We start from the raw sequence: 14,979 nt of genomic DNA, 5'->3' as shown, positions 1-14,979 counted from the left end.
AGGGTGTATCCTGCCTTCCGCCCAAAGACTGCTGGGATAGGCTCCAGCACCCCCCGCGACCCTGACGGAGAAGCGGCTTAGAAAATGGATGGATGGATGGATGGATTTTACTGTGCATATGTTTCATTTTAGGTACATTACGTTGCCCTTTGTTAGTCCCACAACGGGGAAATTTCACCTCTGGTGAGCACACTTGCCCAGAGTGGGGAGCAGTTGAGAGTTAGGTGTTTTGCTCAAGGGCTCTTCAGTCCTGCTTGTCAGCTCAGGGGATCAAACCAGTGACCTTCCAGTTTCAATGCTGGTTCCCTAACCTCCAGCCCACGACTGGCTCAAGCAATGTGGTTTAACCCGGTTGGTCTGGTATGTTTAGTAGCTGCTCTGTTGAAGCCTCGGGTGCCTCAGGTGCCTCTCAGCACTGCACAGATGAAGTTCTAAACTGGCTGGAAAAACGATGCCGTGCGCTCCTGGTCTGGGCTTCGGAACGGAACTTGCTGACACATACGAACAGATACTTTCTTTATCAGTGCAGCGATTAATCAAAAGTAGCCCAGGCGTGGACACCATGTGTGGGCTTTGCTTGTTCTGCTCGCTAATGGTGTAGATGGAGAAAAACAAAGAGAGAGAAAACAGAAGGGGCGAGAAGCAGAAAAGGCGAGTGTCCACAGGGAGTCTCCCCTCACTGCGTCTTGTTGGGATATTTCAAAAGTGCAGCTCGTTTTATTTTGAGTCATGGCCATGGTGTCGCCGCTCAGCTCCAGCGCCGCACACGGGCGGTTTGGACTGGCTTCTCTCATTACTGCCGCGCTGCTTATGCAAGAGACTTTGTGTGACTGTTTACATTATAATGGCCACGTTTAACCTTTAGACATCTACAGTCATTGTCTACAGTCATTGTAAGTCAACTGACTTACTTTACATTGATATTTATATGTAAATACACAATTACATCATTAATTACATAGTTGTTATTGTGTTGCTTACCTTTACCTTTAATTTACATTCTTTTTCTTCATTTCAGAATGTTTTGATTTGTTTTGATGATGGAAATGTGCCAAAAATGTAAAGAATTTTTATTTTCTTTCTGTTACAAAGACAGGTTGGATCTGTAAGCGCTTATAGCAAATAATGAAATTGTTCAAGAGTGGCAGTAAAACATGTCTAAATGCATTAATTGTGTTCTTATTCAAGTATTTACTACCAACGTATAATTTGTTAAACTAAACGGAAATCTTTACATTGACGTTTACGTTAGATAATGATCTTTACATATATAATAAATACAGAAAGTTCAGAAATCACTTTATTACTATTGTTCCACCTTAAAGGGTTAATATTTGCTAAACTGCTGAATTTGCTCTGATAAGTTGACTCTCGAGTAGCTGCAGCTGCTTTATTTGCTCTCCTGAATATTGTAATGTTCCTGCTTTGTTGGATGATTGAGATTTAATTCAGTACAGTCTTTTGAAATATGAGGCCAAAATTAGTGGTGAGTTTGAGCTTTATGCCTGGGGTCTGGACTAAATGTGGGTCAGTAAACGAAGCTGCAGGTCCGGTCAGAGAAGAAAAACCCTTAAACTATAGTTAGCTTCACTACCGCAGTGCGGCGCGTTGCACTGTGATTTTACAGCACTGCTGCCACCATCAGGTGAAAGGAAGAACTACAGCAGTACTGGCTGGAGGGCCACTCATACTCTAAAACAGAAGCCACATTTGGCTCTAGGGCCAGACTTTGGACACCCCACTGTTACTCTACATAACACATTATTGTGTATTACATATATTCACACTTTGAGCAGTTTAACTCCGCCCATTCATGCTGAAGTTATAAGAAGTGTTTCAGCCCTGACAGCTGTTTGATTGAGGCACAATACAGGGCAGCTAATCAGAACAGAGCTCTTTTTATATGTGTATCTCTCTCTCTCTCTCTCTCTCTCTCTCTCTCTCTCTCTCTCTCTCACTCTCTCAGTGATATATATATATATATATATATATATATACTTAGCACAAAAAGTAAGAACATTTGTGTTTGGTAGATTAGAGGACCCCACTCATTCAGCACACACATTTTTTTGTCCCGCGCCCCTCAGGTAGGAGGCTGCAGAGCATTAAGAGTAAAACAACCAGACTGAGAAGCAGCTTCTTCCCTGAAGCCGTAAGACTCTTAAATTCCAATTAGACGTCACTGCAACGGCACTTCGTGTCCACTTATTTATCTCTGCTGCTGTACTGAACCAGCACCTCCACTATATCACTCCTCCACTATATCACCCCTCCACTATATCACCCCTCCACTATATCACCCCTACACGTAACTTTATACACGTCACTTTATACATCACCAGTATTAAGATGTACACCTTCTACCTCGTACTCATGCTGCTGTGGTTCATGCTGCTGTTAATTGCACCTTCTGTTTATTATTTATTGTTATTTTGGGAGTTAACTGGGACCTTGAGTACACTATTTCATTCAACCTCATGTACATGTGATGCAAATGACAACAAAGCCTTATCTTATCTTATCTTTTATCTTATTTCTTTGTTGTAACAATGCTTCTTGACAATAAATCTTATACCATTGGAAAGCTTGTTAACTTCCCTTTTTAATGGTGCCACATTTGTAAGGAACATGCATTTGTGGGATGAGCAGTAGAGCTGAGTATGTGGGTTGCACCCATGAAAAATTTGCCAATCAAATCAAATTTATTTGTATAGCGCTTTTTACAACGGACGTTGTCACAAAGCAGCTTTACAGAATTTCAGAAAAGAAAAAGTTTCAAGAGAACTGCCAATCTTCTCTGCCATTGCCAAACAGCTTATTTTGCTGTTGCTATTGACACATTTGTTTTGAGCTTCTGGTACCCTCAGGTGCTGCCAATCAGGTGCCAATCAGAGCATGGGCCCTGCTACAGTGGTCAGTAGGTGTCTGTTCCAAGAATCGGCATGCCACGTTTGACTGATCTGGATAGGGCCCGTGCAATAGGGCAACTTCAAGCTGGCATTCCACAAAACCAAGCTATTATTTGGAGCGAGCCCTACTACCATCTCCAAATTGAAGGCCAAGTTCCATATAACGGTGGATGTCAGAGACAGAGCGGTGAAGTGGGCGTCCCAAGAAGACGACAACCCAAGAAGATCGTTTCCTCACTCTGTCAGTAATTAGGTATCGTAGGCTGTCTTCTACAGATTTGCAGTCAAGGTTTGCAGGACGATATGGCTGATGGCTCTCTGCCCAGACAATCCGGAACAGACTGCATGCAGCCAATCTCCGATCTCATCTTACTGCCAGGAGGCCTGTCATGACTGCCCTTCACCGACAGGCCCATTTGTGCTGGTGTCAGCAACACGTGCACTGGAACCTGAACCAGTGGAGGAACATTATGTTCAGCGATGGATTTAGGTTCTGCCTATGGGGTCAAAGTGTGGAGAAGACGTGGAGAACGCTATGCTGATTGCTGCACTGACAGAGTAACATCTTTTGGTGGAGGCAGTGTGATGGTGTGGGGCGGCATCTCCCTCACTGGAAAAACGAGGCTTGTCATCATTGGAGACAATCTCAAAGCAGAGAGATATCAAGATGAAATTCTGCAACCAGTGGCAATCCCATATCTCCACAGTCTGGGACCGAACTCTATCCTTAAAGATGACTACGCTCATATCTTATCAGAGACTACCAACAGAATTTGGGAGTAGAGAGGATGGAATGGCCTGCCAGCAGTCCTGACCTCAGCCCCATTGAGCACCTGTGGGATCAGCATGGGCGTGCTCTTCGTGCCAAAGTGACCAACACAACCACGTTGGCTGACTTGCAACAAATGCTGGTGTGTGACCAGGCTGGTGACCAGCATGTGGAGGAGGTGCCAGGCTGTTGTGGCTGTGTTTGTTAAATGAATAAACTGTTAAATTGCCAATTTGTCTTGTTTCTTCAAACTTCAATCATCCAGTCCACCAAACACCAAACGAGTCAATGGCAGAATAAGCTGTTTGACATTAGCAGAGAGGATTTGGCAAATTTTTCATGGGCATGTTCCTTACAAATGTGGTACCACTAAAAAGGGAAATTTACAGGCTTTCCAGCGGTATAAGATTTATTGCCAAGAAGCATTGTTACAACAAAGAAATAATCTACCAAACGCAAATTTCCTTACTTTTTGTGCCAAGTTTATATACAAGATCTCACAAAAGTGAGTGCATCCCTCACCTTTCTGAAAATATTTCATTCTATCATTTGATGGGACGACACTATAGAACTGAAACTTGGATATAACTTAAAGTGGTCAGTGTGCAGCTTGTATAGCAGTGCAGATTTACTGTCCTCTGAAAAGAACAACACACAGCCACTAATGTCTAAATAGCTGGCAGCACAAGTGAGTCCACCTCACAGTGAACGTGTCCAAATTGACATGACCACCATTATTATCTAGCACTGCCTGAACCCTCTTGGGCATGGAATTCACCAGAGCTGCACAGGTTGCTGCTGGAACCCTCTTCCACTCCTCCATGACATCACGGAGCTGGTGGATGTTAGACACCTTGTGTTCCTCCTCCTTCTGCTTGGGGATGCCCCACAGGTGCTCAACTGGGTTTAGGTCTGGAAACATATTTATATCCAAGTTTTATTTCTACAGTGTTCTCCCATGAAAGGATATAACACAATATTTGCAGAAATGTGAGGGGTGTACTCAATTTTGTGAGCTACTATATATATATATATATATATATATATATATATATACACACACACACATAGACCCACTGGCCACTTTATTAGGTACATAATGATGTGAGAGGTCAGAGGAGAATGGGCAGACTGGTTCCAGATGATAGAAAGGCAACAGGAACTCAAATAACCAACCGAAATCTCTGAGGAACGTTTCCAACACCTTGTTGAAAGTCTGCCACGAAGAATTAAGACAGTTCTGAAGGGAAAAGGGGGTCCAACATTTTACTAGCACCTAAGGTGTACCTAATAAAGTGGCCGGTGAGTATATATATATATATATAATACAGAGAGAGAGAATTATAAATATTTTTGCACATAAACTACATCAGATATCTAATGGAAAACACAAGAAGAACATAGGATATGGGCTCTTTAATGCTCATTGCTGTAGTTGTATATAGGTCATGTAAATCTACATACAGCATGTATGCCTATATGTAGTCCTGTAGAGCTGTGCAGATTGTTATAATATCCACAGGCAGCAAGTTCCTCATTCTGCAACTTAGCCAGTGAGTATTAATCACTAAACAAAAATAGACTGACCGTATGACATCACAGCCTGACACAGATTTTGAAATGGAAGTCTTTTCTCCTGAAGACAGTTTTTTTTTCTTGTGCAAAAGAGAGAGAGAGAGAGAGAGAGAGAGATCAAGAGACAGAGAGAAAGACAGAGCTAAAGTAGAAGTGAGTAAGAGAGTGAGAGAGGCAGTAAGAGTCAAAAAGTGAGAGAGTGAGAAAGAGAGAGAGAAGAGAGATAGAGAATCAGTGAGAACGTGAGAGTTTGAACGACAGAGAGAGGGAACGATTGTGACAGAGAGGGAGAGATGGTGAGGGAGTTACTGAGAAGGCGAGAGAGGGAAAGACAGAAAGCGAGAGAGAGAGAGAGAGAGAGAGAGAGAGAGAGAGAGAGAGATTGTGAATTGCTCGTGTGAAAGGACGGCCCACATACATGGAGAATTCACAACCAGGCAACTTGCACTGACTAATTTAGACATCCATCCACGGGTTGCCTAGCAACACTCAGGGGGTTCGTTTCCCATCCAGCTGTTGGAGGAGGAGAGAGGGTTAAAGTCTCTTAGACCTTTTCATTCCTGCACGGCTTCATCTGCGCGTCAGCGTCAGTGTTGCGTTGTTTCTCAGCTGGTTGCATCAGAACGCACTTTATTACGGTGTCATTCGAATCACAAACAAGGCAGAGTTCTCCACCTGGGGTCCGCTCAGAGCTCACGGCCTTCAGAGGGGCTCGGCTCTTGGTTTTAGTTTCTGAAGCAGTTTGAGGAGGAACATCAATGTGCAGGACAAACATCTCAGCTTCAGCACATCAGCATGTTCTGTACATCAACCTGAGGGAGGATTAATACAGGAGTAAAACGTCAGATTCAACTAGAGAGAGAGAGAGAGAGAGAGATGGATGGATGGATGGATGGATGGATGGAGAAAGAAGAAGAGAGAAAGAATAGCTCCGAGAATATGTGTGAGAGAGAAACAGAGGAAAAGATGGAAAGAGAAAAAGAGAAGAAAGACCCATAATGAGAGATGAAGGGAGAGGGAAAGAGAGGGAAAGGGAGGGATAAAAAGAATGAGCTGAAGAGAAAGATGAGAAGAGAGAGAATAAGCCAGACTCAACAAGGAAGAGGAAGAGATAGTGAGAGAAAGAAAGAGAGCAAAGAAGAGAGATGTGGGAGAGAGAGCGAGGGAGCGAGGCAAAAGAAAAGAGCGAGAGAAGCAATGAGACGGATGGAGAGAAAGAAAGAGCGAGAAAAAGGTAGAAGGAGAGAAACGGAAGGAAGGAGAGAAAGGGAAAAAAGTAAAATGAGAGAGAGGGAAGGAGGGACGAGACGGAGCGAAGGAGAAATATGGAGAAAGAAGTGAAGAACACGCGCAAAAGATGGAGAGAGGAGAAGAATGAGTGAAAGAGAGAAGGAGAGAAATGGAGAGATAAAAAGAATGAGAGCTGAAGAGAAAAAGAATGAGCGAGACTCAGCAAGAAAGAGGGAAATATAGTGAGAGAAAGAGAGAGAGCGAAGAAGAGAAGAGGGGAGGAGGGCGGAGGGGAGAGAGAGAGAGAGTGAGAGAGAGAGGGAGAGAGGGAGGGGGAGGCGGGATAGAGGGATGTGGAGTAAACGTGTGAAGCTCTCAGCTCCTTTCTCTCAGAGAGTCACAGAAGGCATGATGAGGGGAGGGTTGAGCGCTCTCTTCCCTCCATCCCTCTCCCTCCGTCCCTCTCTCCTCTGCTCCATCCTCCTCTTGCTGCTCCTTCTCTCCGCTCCTCTCCGCTGACTCCTTCGCTCGGGACGTGCTGGGCAGTAAAAGTGCGGCAGAGATGAAGTCCATACTGAGCGCGCTCAAGAAAGAAGGTGAGAGGCAGCACCTGCTTTCGGGCTCGGTGCGAGTTCAGCAGGTGAACTTTGCTTTCAGACGTGTGGAGTTGGCCAGACGTTACGGCTTGTTTGGACGTTTAGATTCGAGCCAGTTAATCCGCTCCTGTTTTTCTGCTTATGTTTCCATGTTTCGAACTTTTTTCCTCCCGTTTTTGCTTTTATTGTGTACCGTTGCCGTAACGGGAGCTCAACTGAGCTGAATATGAATATGAATTGGTCGGCGGTCGAGATGAGAGGAGAAGTGTCACTTGCAGGGTGACCTCGCTCTCTACTTTTGAGAATGCACTGGTCTGTTAAGAGGCTTATTCATTTCAGTGCTCTGATTAACTGCATCATTAGTGTTGATGCTCAGATGAATCATCTGAACTTAAGGGCAGCAGCATAAAGAGTGCATAGTATGCGTGTGTGAGTTTGATATAGGAAACGACTGTTTATCACATGTGTGAAATCACCAGTGTCCCCATGATGTCATTGGCTTCAAGTGGCGTGGAAGAGGAACAGAAGCTCCTCGTTTCCGCACAGTCTGGAGGACATCACCTACTTCAGTGGCTAAACACTCTATACATTTTGTTATAGTTGATTATTTCGCTGTGTTCAGTGTTTATTTGGGTCTTATAGCCCAAGTTTTAGGGCCCATATCCTAGCATTCCTCTGTTTCAGGGGTCGGCAACCCAAATGTTAAGAAAAACCATTTTGCCCTTTCAGCAAAGATCGGTTCACCTTGGGAGCCACAACATTGTATGTCCATTTATTTAAGTAACGTTTTACCATCTTTGCTGTAAATATGTCTCAGTTTGTGCTTATGTGGTAGAATAGGCTAAAAAATATGTAATAGACACGAAAATACAGGTTTACTGTGCTCTGCTTTAAGCTTTGATTCAGCTATAGCTGCTTTTCTCGCATCTCCGGCAGGAAACTTTTCCTCAAAAGAAGAGCAGTTTCTTGTAAAACGTCTCTCAATGCTCGACGTTTTGTGAGGCTTAAGTCGTTTCTCGTTCGCCAGCTTCTTGTTTGAATTTTCCCCTTCCACCTTAAATGTTACCTGAGGTGCCAGAATATAGCTGCTGCACCATTTAAGGAGGAACGGTAACGTTCAAACAAGAAGCTGGCGAACATAAAGCTGACTTCAGCTTCGCGACTTTTTAGTGTCTGACAGTTTCCAGCTGGAGTGATTATAGATGCAGATAAGTCCATTCATCTCCAAATCACCGGTTTGTCTTAAATCTTGCTTTTTGCTGCTTCAGAAGCTACTAGCTGGGCGAGATTCTTGTCTGTGTTGCTATGGTGACCAGCAGTCTGCACACCAACCTTCAGGGTTAAAGGGTGAATCAGCAGTTCTACATTAACTCCAGCCTTTAAGACCATTTACTGTTAAACGGTGTTGAACGATCAGCGGAGCTTTATTTTAAATCTAATTGTACCGTGGAGCTGCAACAGGGCTGCGATGTTGCTGTGATGTTGCTCTGGAGCTCCACGTCGCCGACCCCTGCTCTATTTAATTTTTTTTCCTGAGGTTTATTTTAACATTTGTGTGGTTTTGTGTCCAAGGAAATAGTCATAATCAAGTCTATACATGAACCCTTTACCCATAGAATGTACATTTTGTTATTGCCCCTTTAAGATGTATGTAAATGACCTCTATTCTAAATTTACTGGAATGTATTGAAACACTTAAGCTTCAACATGAGTGTGAACAGCTATAGACTGATATGAAGTAAATCACGAAAAACATCTCTTTGTTTATTTTTACTGTGTCTTTAAGACTGATACATGTAAATGAGCTCTGTTCTGATTGGCTGCCCTGTATTGTGTCCTCATTTGAAAAGCAGCCCTGGCTGCTGAAACACTCCTTATAACTTCAGGGTGAATGGGCGATGCGGAATTGCTGTAAGATGAATAGGTGGATTGTCTATAAGCTGTGACATCACAAAACCAACGAAGACTGGGGCTCTGTTTCTGGGTACATTATGAACTGAAGAGGGAACAATATGTTCTGAAACTTCATGCATGTTTACTTACTCCATCAAACTCTTATTTCCAAAAAAAAAAAAAGCAAATCATTTTTAAATTAATTTATTTATTTTTATTTTATTTCATCAATGATCTGGCCCCTTTAAAAACATATATCTGTATCACTGCTTACACCCTGTGCATTACGAAAAACAAGGTTGCGTCCCCCGGGATCCCACCCCATCATTACGAACGTCATTAGCTGGAGTGCTGTTATGACGAAGCCCACCGAGATGCTATTGCATCAGCGTGTTAATCTCGGCGCATTTGGTGGCGTTCTTCTTCATCTCCGCCCTTCTTTCAGCGGTATTTATAGCCTCTTGCCTCAGTGTGGCTGTGGAACTGAGCAGGATGTGCACATGGCCTAATGTTCTGGAGAACTTCGTCCGCATACCAACCCCCCCCCCCCCCCCATACCCCCCCCCCCCCCCCCCTCACTTCTGCATGGCAGTGCAGACATAAATATAGCTGTTAATCATGCATCCAGAGTGAGCGCTGAACACCAGGGATTTCTCACCCAGCCCAGAGAGAAGACCTCAGCTGGACTTCAAATGAGACCGTGCTGCTGAGATCGAGAGATGGGTGGATTTTATGAAGTGAAGCTTTGCAGAAGTTTGCTGGATTTACCTGAGGAGGAGGTCATGCCGGTGGACTTTGTGACCACCTATGGCAGTTTTGCAAGTTGAAAAGTGCCAGACGAGTCTGAAGAATAATGAAGAGCAAGATAAAAGAGCCGCGCACAGTCGCCATAAAGTCTTATTTGAGTTTGTGTGGACTCTTGTATGAACATTGGGATGAAACTGTATCCGTAAAGAGGAACGCCACTGTTTTGTCAAAGTTTTGGCTTTAGTTAAATGGTTGTCATTCAAGGTGATTTGATCTTAAATGCTCCCTTCTAGAGAAACGTACTGTGTCAGAATTCTTCACAGTGGTCGTGGCACAAAATCGATTTTTGGCCCTAATGTGACTCAGATCTGGTGTTTTCAGGGCTGTGTGGACACAAATCTGATCTTTTCAAATCCGACCCGAGTCACCTTCATATGTGGTCCTAGATCGGATACGTATCAGATTTGATTGATTATCGCATCAGATGGATTTTTTCAGTGTTATGGCAGCGCCGCCAAACAGACGGTAAAGCCTGTAAACAGTGGAAAAGCAGCTCGTCTCACCTTTTTCTCCTCCGTCTGGCTCTAATAAAGAAGCTGAGAGCTGATCAGAGTTAATGATCTTCTCAGCGAAGCTCGTTCTGCTCGTTAGTTTGTGCTGATGATGCAGTGATTCAGTCACGTGACGTTACTGAGTAGGAGGAGCTCATGAGGGTCATTTCAGGAGATGGTTCATCACATTAATGACAGATTTGAGTCTCTTACCTAAACCAGTGTGAACCATCATGTCAGAGACATCGGTTTTGAGCAGAACATCAGATTTGAGCGATGAGTCTTATAATGTTAACGTAGCTTAAAGCATTTTATGCCTCTAAAAGCTCCCTCACAGCAAGTTATTATATGAAATGGTTATGAATTCAATGCCTGATGCCTGAGCCATTGTTTTCCAATAGCTTTTTGACTTGGATTTAAAATATATACATTTATTACCCTTTTACATGCATTGTCTCAGCTCTTGCGTCCAAGTTGATACAGCATAACGTGTTGGTTTTGTTGTTGCACTGGTGTTGAATGAAGCGCATAGCCTGGGAACTTGCCTGGAGCCAGACTGAGGCGGGTTTCGAACTTTCTGCAAACTGTTTGCAAGTCGTACCTAATGAAGAGAAACAGAGCTGGATTGTAGAACACCTTGGTGAACCAATCGCAGGTTTCCTCATGTAGCCTGCAGCATCTACAACAAAGACAGACACTTTAGTGACAGATCGTCTGGCCAGCCAGAAGCCTGGCTGTGAAAGCTGACAGAAACCTGCCTCTGTCTGGTCTTGGGCAACTTAGCAAGTGAAAATGCACAATTACAGCCCATTTACAGAACTCCTGTTTCAGCACTGGAGGAAATGATATCTTGACACATGAAATCATCTCAAGTCTGGTCTGTAAGGAAGTTTATGAGATTATTTCACTTATTACTAGATATTACTTTTTATCTGGTGAAAGTTTCTTCTACTGACACTTGTTTTCAGATTCAGATTCCTTTATTGATCGCAGGGGGAAATTGCAGCTGTTACAGTTGCAGCCACTTATGTAAAAATAAACACTTTACTAATAATTTAAGGCAAGAGAAATTTACAGTATGTACACAGGATTTAAGTTCTTATGAGTATAGTAAGGTGGCAGTGATTGTGATAGTAATATGAAACATCAGGTATAAAGCAGTTACAATTATTTAAATGAAGTTAGTCTCCCTTATTAGTTATTAGTTATTGCACACGCAAATTTAAGCACCATTCCTTGAAACAAGCACAATTATCAGTAGAGTAAGGCAATTTCCCTAGATAAAGCTGCGTAAAACAACATACAACAGAGAACATCTAGGAAGACATTTCATAAGGTTTGCTATTGTTACAACAATCTTATAATGAGAACGTATTAAATATGTTGATTAAACGTGAGATGCTTTCATGTGCAGAGATATCACTTTTGCAGTAAGTTCATTTCAAATGTAAAACTTTTTTTTTCTCTTTTGATCAGCTTTGTATTGCATGGAATGGGTTTCCAGTGTCTGACCTCACAAATTTTCCCGTAAACACACTCCTAACCCTTGTGGAAAGCCTTCCCAGAATAGTTGATGTTACAGCTGCAAAGGGTGGGCCGACATCATATCAAACCCTATGGGGTAAGACTGGGATCTAAATTCAAGTTCATATGCATGTTTAGAACATTCCCAGAACATATGCATATATATGTGGGGCAGTCGTGGGCTGGAGGTTAGGGAACTGGCCTTGTGACCGGAAGGTCGCTGGTTCGATCCCCAGGGCCGACAGTCCATGACTGAGGTGTCCTTGAGCAAGACACCTAACCCCCAACTGCTCCCCGGGCGCCGTGGATAGGGCTGCCCACCGCTCCGGGCAAGTGTGCTCACTGCCCCCTAGTGTGTGTGTTCACTAGTGTGTATGTGGTGTATCACTTCACGGATGGGTTAAATGCGGAGGTGGAATTTCCCCGTTTGTGGGATCAAAAAAGTATCACTTAACTTATGTACCAGGTGCAGAGTTACAAATATTACAGGTATAAATAGAAATTCATTTCGTTTGATATCTCCTGTAAGGTGTTGCATGTGCTCTGTGAATTATTTTGTAATGGATAAACCGATGTGCCTTAAATTAGCCCATATAATGTTCCAATCCGGGGAAGGACCAGTAGACTAAAGCCCCGTTCCCACAGTTGTTCAACTGCCAAATGCCTTATATGATGGTCTCCCAAAGGTTTGTAAATAAACAATATTTTTCCCCCTAGACTGTCCAGTCTTACCCAGTCTAGCAAGGAGCGCTGCCCCAGGCAACTCCATAGGCTCAAAGTGCAGAAGAAAGGTGTAAATAAAATAAGTATGAAGAAGCTGGAAGATTAAAAAGCATCTAAAGCTCCTGAAATGACAGCAAACCACTGTCGCCACACGTCCTCTACTGTATTTATACCTTGAGAGGACCAAAGGAACGGTTTTCCCCTAATCAAAATCTTGAAACTATTCCATAAAGGAGTGTGTAAACAGATTTGGAGAGGAACGCCCATAAACCTCTCCACCTTTTCTCCAGGTACTCAGGAAGTTAGATGTTATGCAACCCAATCTTGAAAAAGGTAAAACATAGTTGATGGAAATCATAACACATTCATAACAAATCTGATCATCTCGTTTTCTTTTCTTTTGCTATTGTCTGTCTGTCGTTGCCTTTCTTTCCCTATTCGTATAAAAGCGCAGACAAAACGGCGGCTTTAGATTGACTCCAATTACTGTTTTGAGCTATGTGACAGATGACAGTGTCACAGAAACCACATAAGCACATAAGTCTATTTTAAGGGTGTGCGATATGACGATATCAGATCGTGAAGGATTACAATGTGTCCACGATACGTCATCGCAGGGAGGATCGCTGGATCGTGTTACGCTGCACGTTATATCGCTGCAGTTCATTGCACATACAAGCAATGTTTTTATTTTCCCTCAGTCAAAGCCCACTATTTGCTAGTGCCTTTCATGCCCACCCTAGAGACATGCAGATCAATCATAGCGCACCATCATGCCTCGCCATTCCCTCCCCCTTTTCACAAGCGGAAGGCCATGAATGAAAACGGTGGCGAAGAGGTAGTCCCCAAAAAAGTCAACGTCAGTAACTGACGTGATACACAGTGATTTGCAGAGTTCTCACGTCGGACGGCAATACGAAAATCCTTTTCAACCATTTAAAGCGACAACAGCCCAAACAGTCCACTGAGAGTCAAGCACTGAGGAGGTCCACACTGCAGCCAGCAGAGGTTAATGTTAACAATACACCAGGACCAAAACAAACAACTCTAACACGGCATTTGAGAAGACAAGCAAACGATGGGAAGAGGCAGCAGAAGCAATAACATTTTATCTGGCAGAGGATATGGTTCCTATCAAAACAGTGGAAAACGAGGGGTTCCAAAGACTCCTCAAAGTAGTTTATCTGCGGTTTGAGATGCCCAGCCACAAACACTTTTCCAACGGCCCATTCCACGGATGTACGCTGAATGTCGTGCCAAGATAGAAAGCAAAGACGTGATGCTGACTCTGTTCTGCAGAGCGCACTTTACCTGATTGGTGGTGTTGTTCGCCTTCAAAAACCAATATTCATTTTTTTGGCCTCATCTTTGGCCAAAATGGTCTGTTATTTTTTTTTCTTTTAGCATTATATTTTTAAATGGGGAGATTAGTTTGGTTGTACTGTTTAGTAACTTTACAAAATGATATTAAAAACCACACGAGAAGGAATTGTGATAAAATCGGGATCATGGTCCTGCAAAAAAAACTCAAACTATATTTTTGCCATGTCGCCCACCCCTAGTCTATTTGCGATTACTGATCAACTCTGTGGTTTGTGATGATCTGAGCCTTGCAGTTTGCCCCTTGCTGTGAGCTTCCATTACTTTCAGCTACATTTGTGTAAATAAGCTAACTTCAGAGACGAAGTGGCCGGCTAGTGTGAAGGGAAAATGGTGTAAAATTGATGTCGCTTTGATACTGAAAACCTGTCTGTCTCTGTTTTTCTCAGTGCCTTTCCGGGAGGCTCCGGCGGTGTGTTCAGGCAGGGGCCGGCCACAGCAGCTGCAGACGGGCAGGAGTACTCTGGCTGCTCCGCGGGTGCTCCTGCGCTCCAACAGTGACAACAACCTGAACGTGAATAAGCTCCCCGCGGCCCGCTCGCCCTCGCGCTCGCCCTCGCCCCTGCGCAGCCTGTCGCCCCGCAGGCCCCAGCAGATGCAGAACAGCCCTAATGGCACGGTGAAGACCATGGGCCGGGGGAGCCGCCCCCCGCGCAGCCGATCGCCCTCTCTGGGCCGGCTGGGGGAGGGCGACACCCGGAGACACACCCCCCAGCGCCACAGCAGGTCAGTCGCCGCATTCCTACCAAAAGGAGGGTGGACACAGGGGCTGGTCAGGTTTTCACATGTGAAAGAGAACTGGAGGAAGGATTAGTGCAGTTGTGAAATATCATAACCACACCTTTGAGTTTTGAATGGCCTTTTTGATCTAGGCCTTTGTAAAGCCTTCCCAGAGCAGAGGGGGGTGGGGTGGGGGGGGGGGGGGGTGGAGGTCACTGATACCCTCATATGTTGGGTTGGTGTATTTGAACCACACTCAAAACTGAGCTGGTCCCAGAGAAGGGAACTCTGAGAAGCTTGGGCAGGAGTTCTAGGACGGCCTGCTGGGATCAAGGAAGCTGGACCCCCACTGTCCTTCAGGA

General features: G+C 44.1%; 1 protein-coding gene across 6 annotated transcripts in view; it reads left to right on the top strand.

Moving 5' to 3' along the window:
* shank2b (SH3 and multiple ankyrin repeat domains 2b) overlaps positions 1 to 14,979 on the top strand; it is a 219,615-nt gene that overhangs the window by 89,089 nt on the left and 115,547 nt on the right. For 4 of the 6 annotated variants that reach the window (XM_037540580.1, XM_037540579.1, XM_037540578.1 and 1 more), the window contains one exon: positions 14,287 to 14,623. In XM_037540580.1, coding sequence (XP_037396477.1) covers positions 14,287 to 14,623 — 337 coding nt within the window. Of the gene's footprint in view, positions 1 to 6,889; positions 7,080 to 14,286; positions 14,624 to 14,979 lie in introns of those variants that run through there. The other 2 variants (XM_037540582.1, XM_037540581.1) reach the window with 1 other exon arrangement.

Source organism: Pygocentrus nattereri, chromosome 8 (genome assembly GCF_015220715.1).
Source record: "Pygocentrus nattereri isolate fPygNat1 chromosome 8, fPygNat1.pri, whole genome shotgun sequence".
Classification (NCBI taxonomy): domain Eukaryota; kingdom Metazoa; phylum Chordata; class Actinopteri; order Characiformes; family Serrasalmidae; genus Pygocentrus; species Pygocentrus nattereri.
Note: the sequence above shows the minus strand (reverse complement) of the source record. Positions and strands in the feature narration are given on the sequence as shown.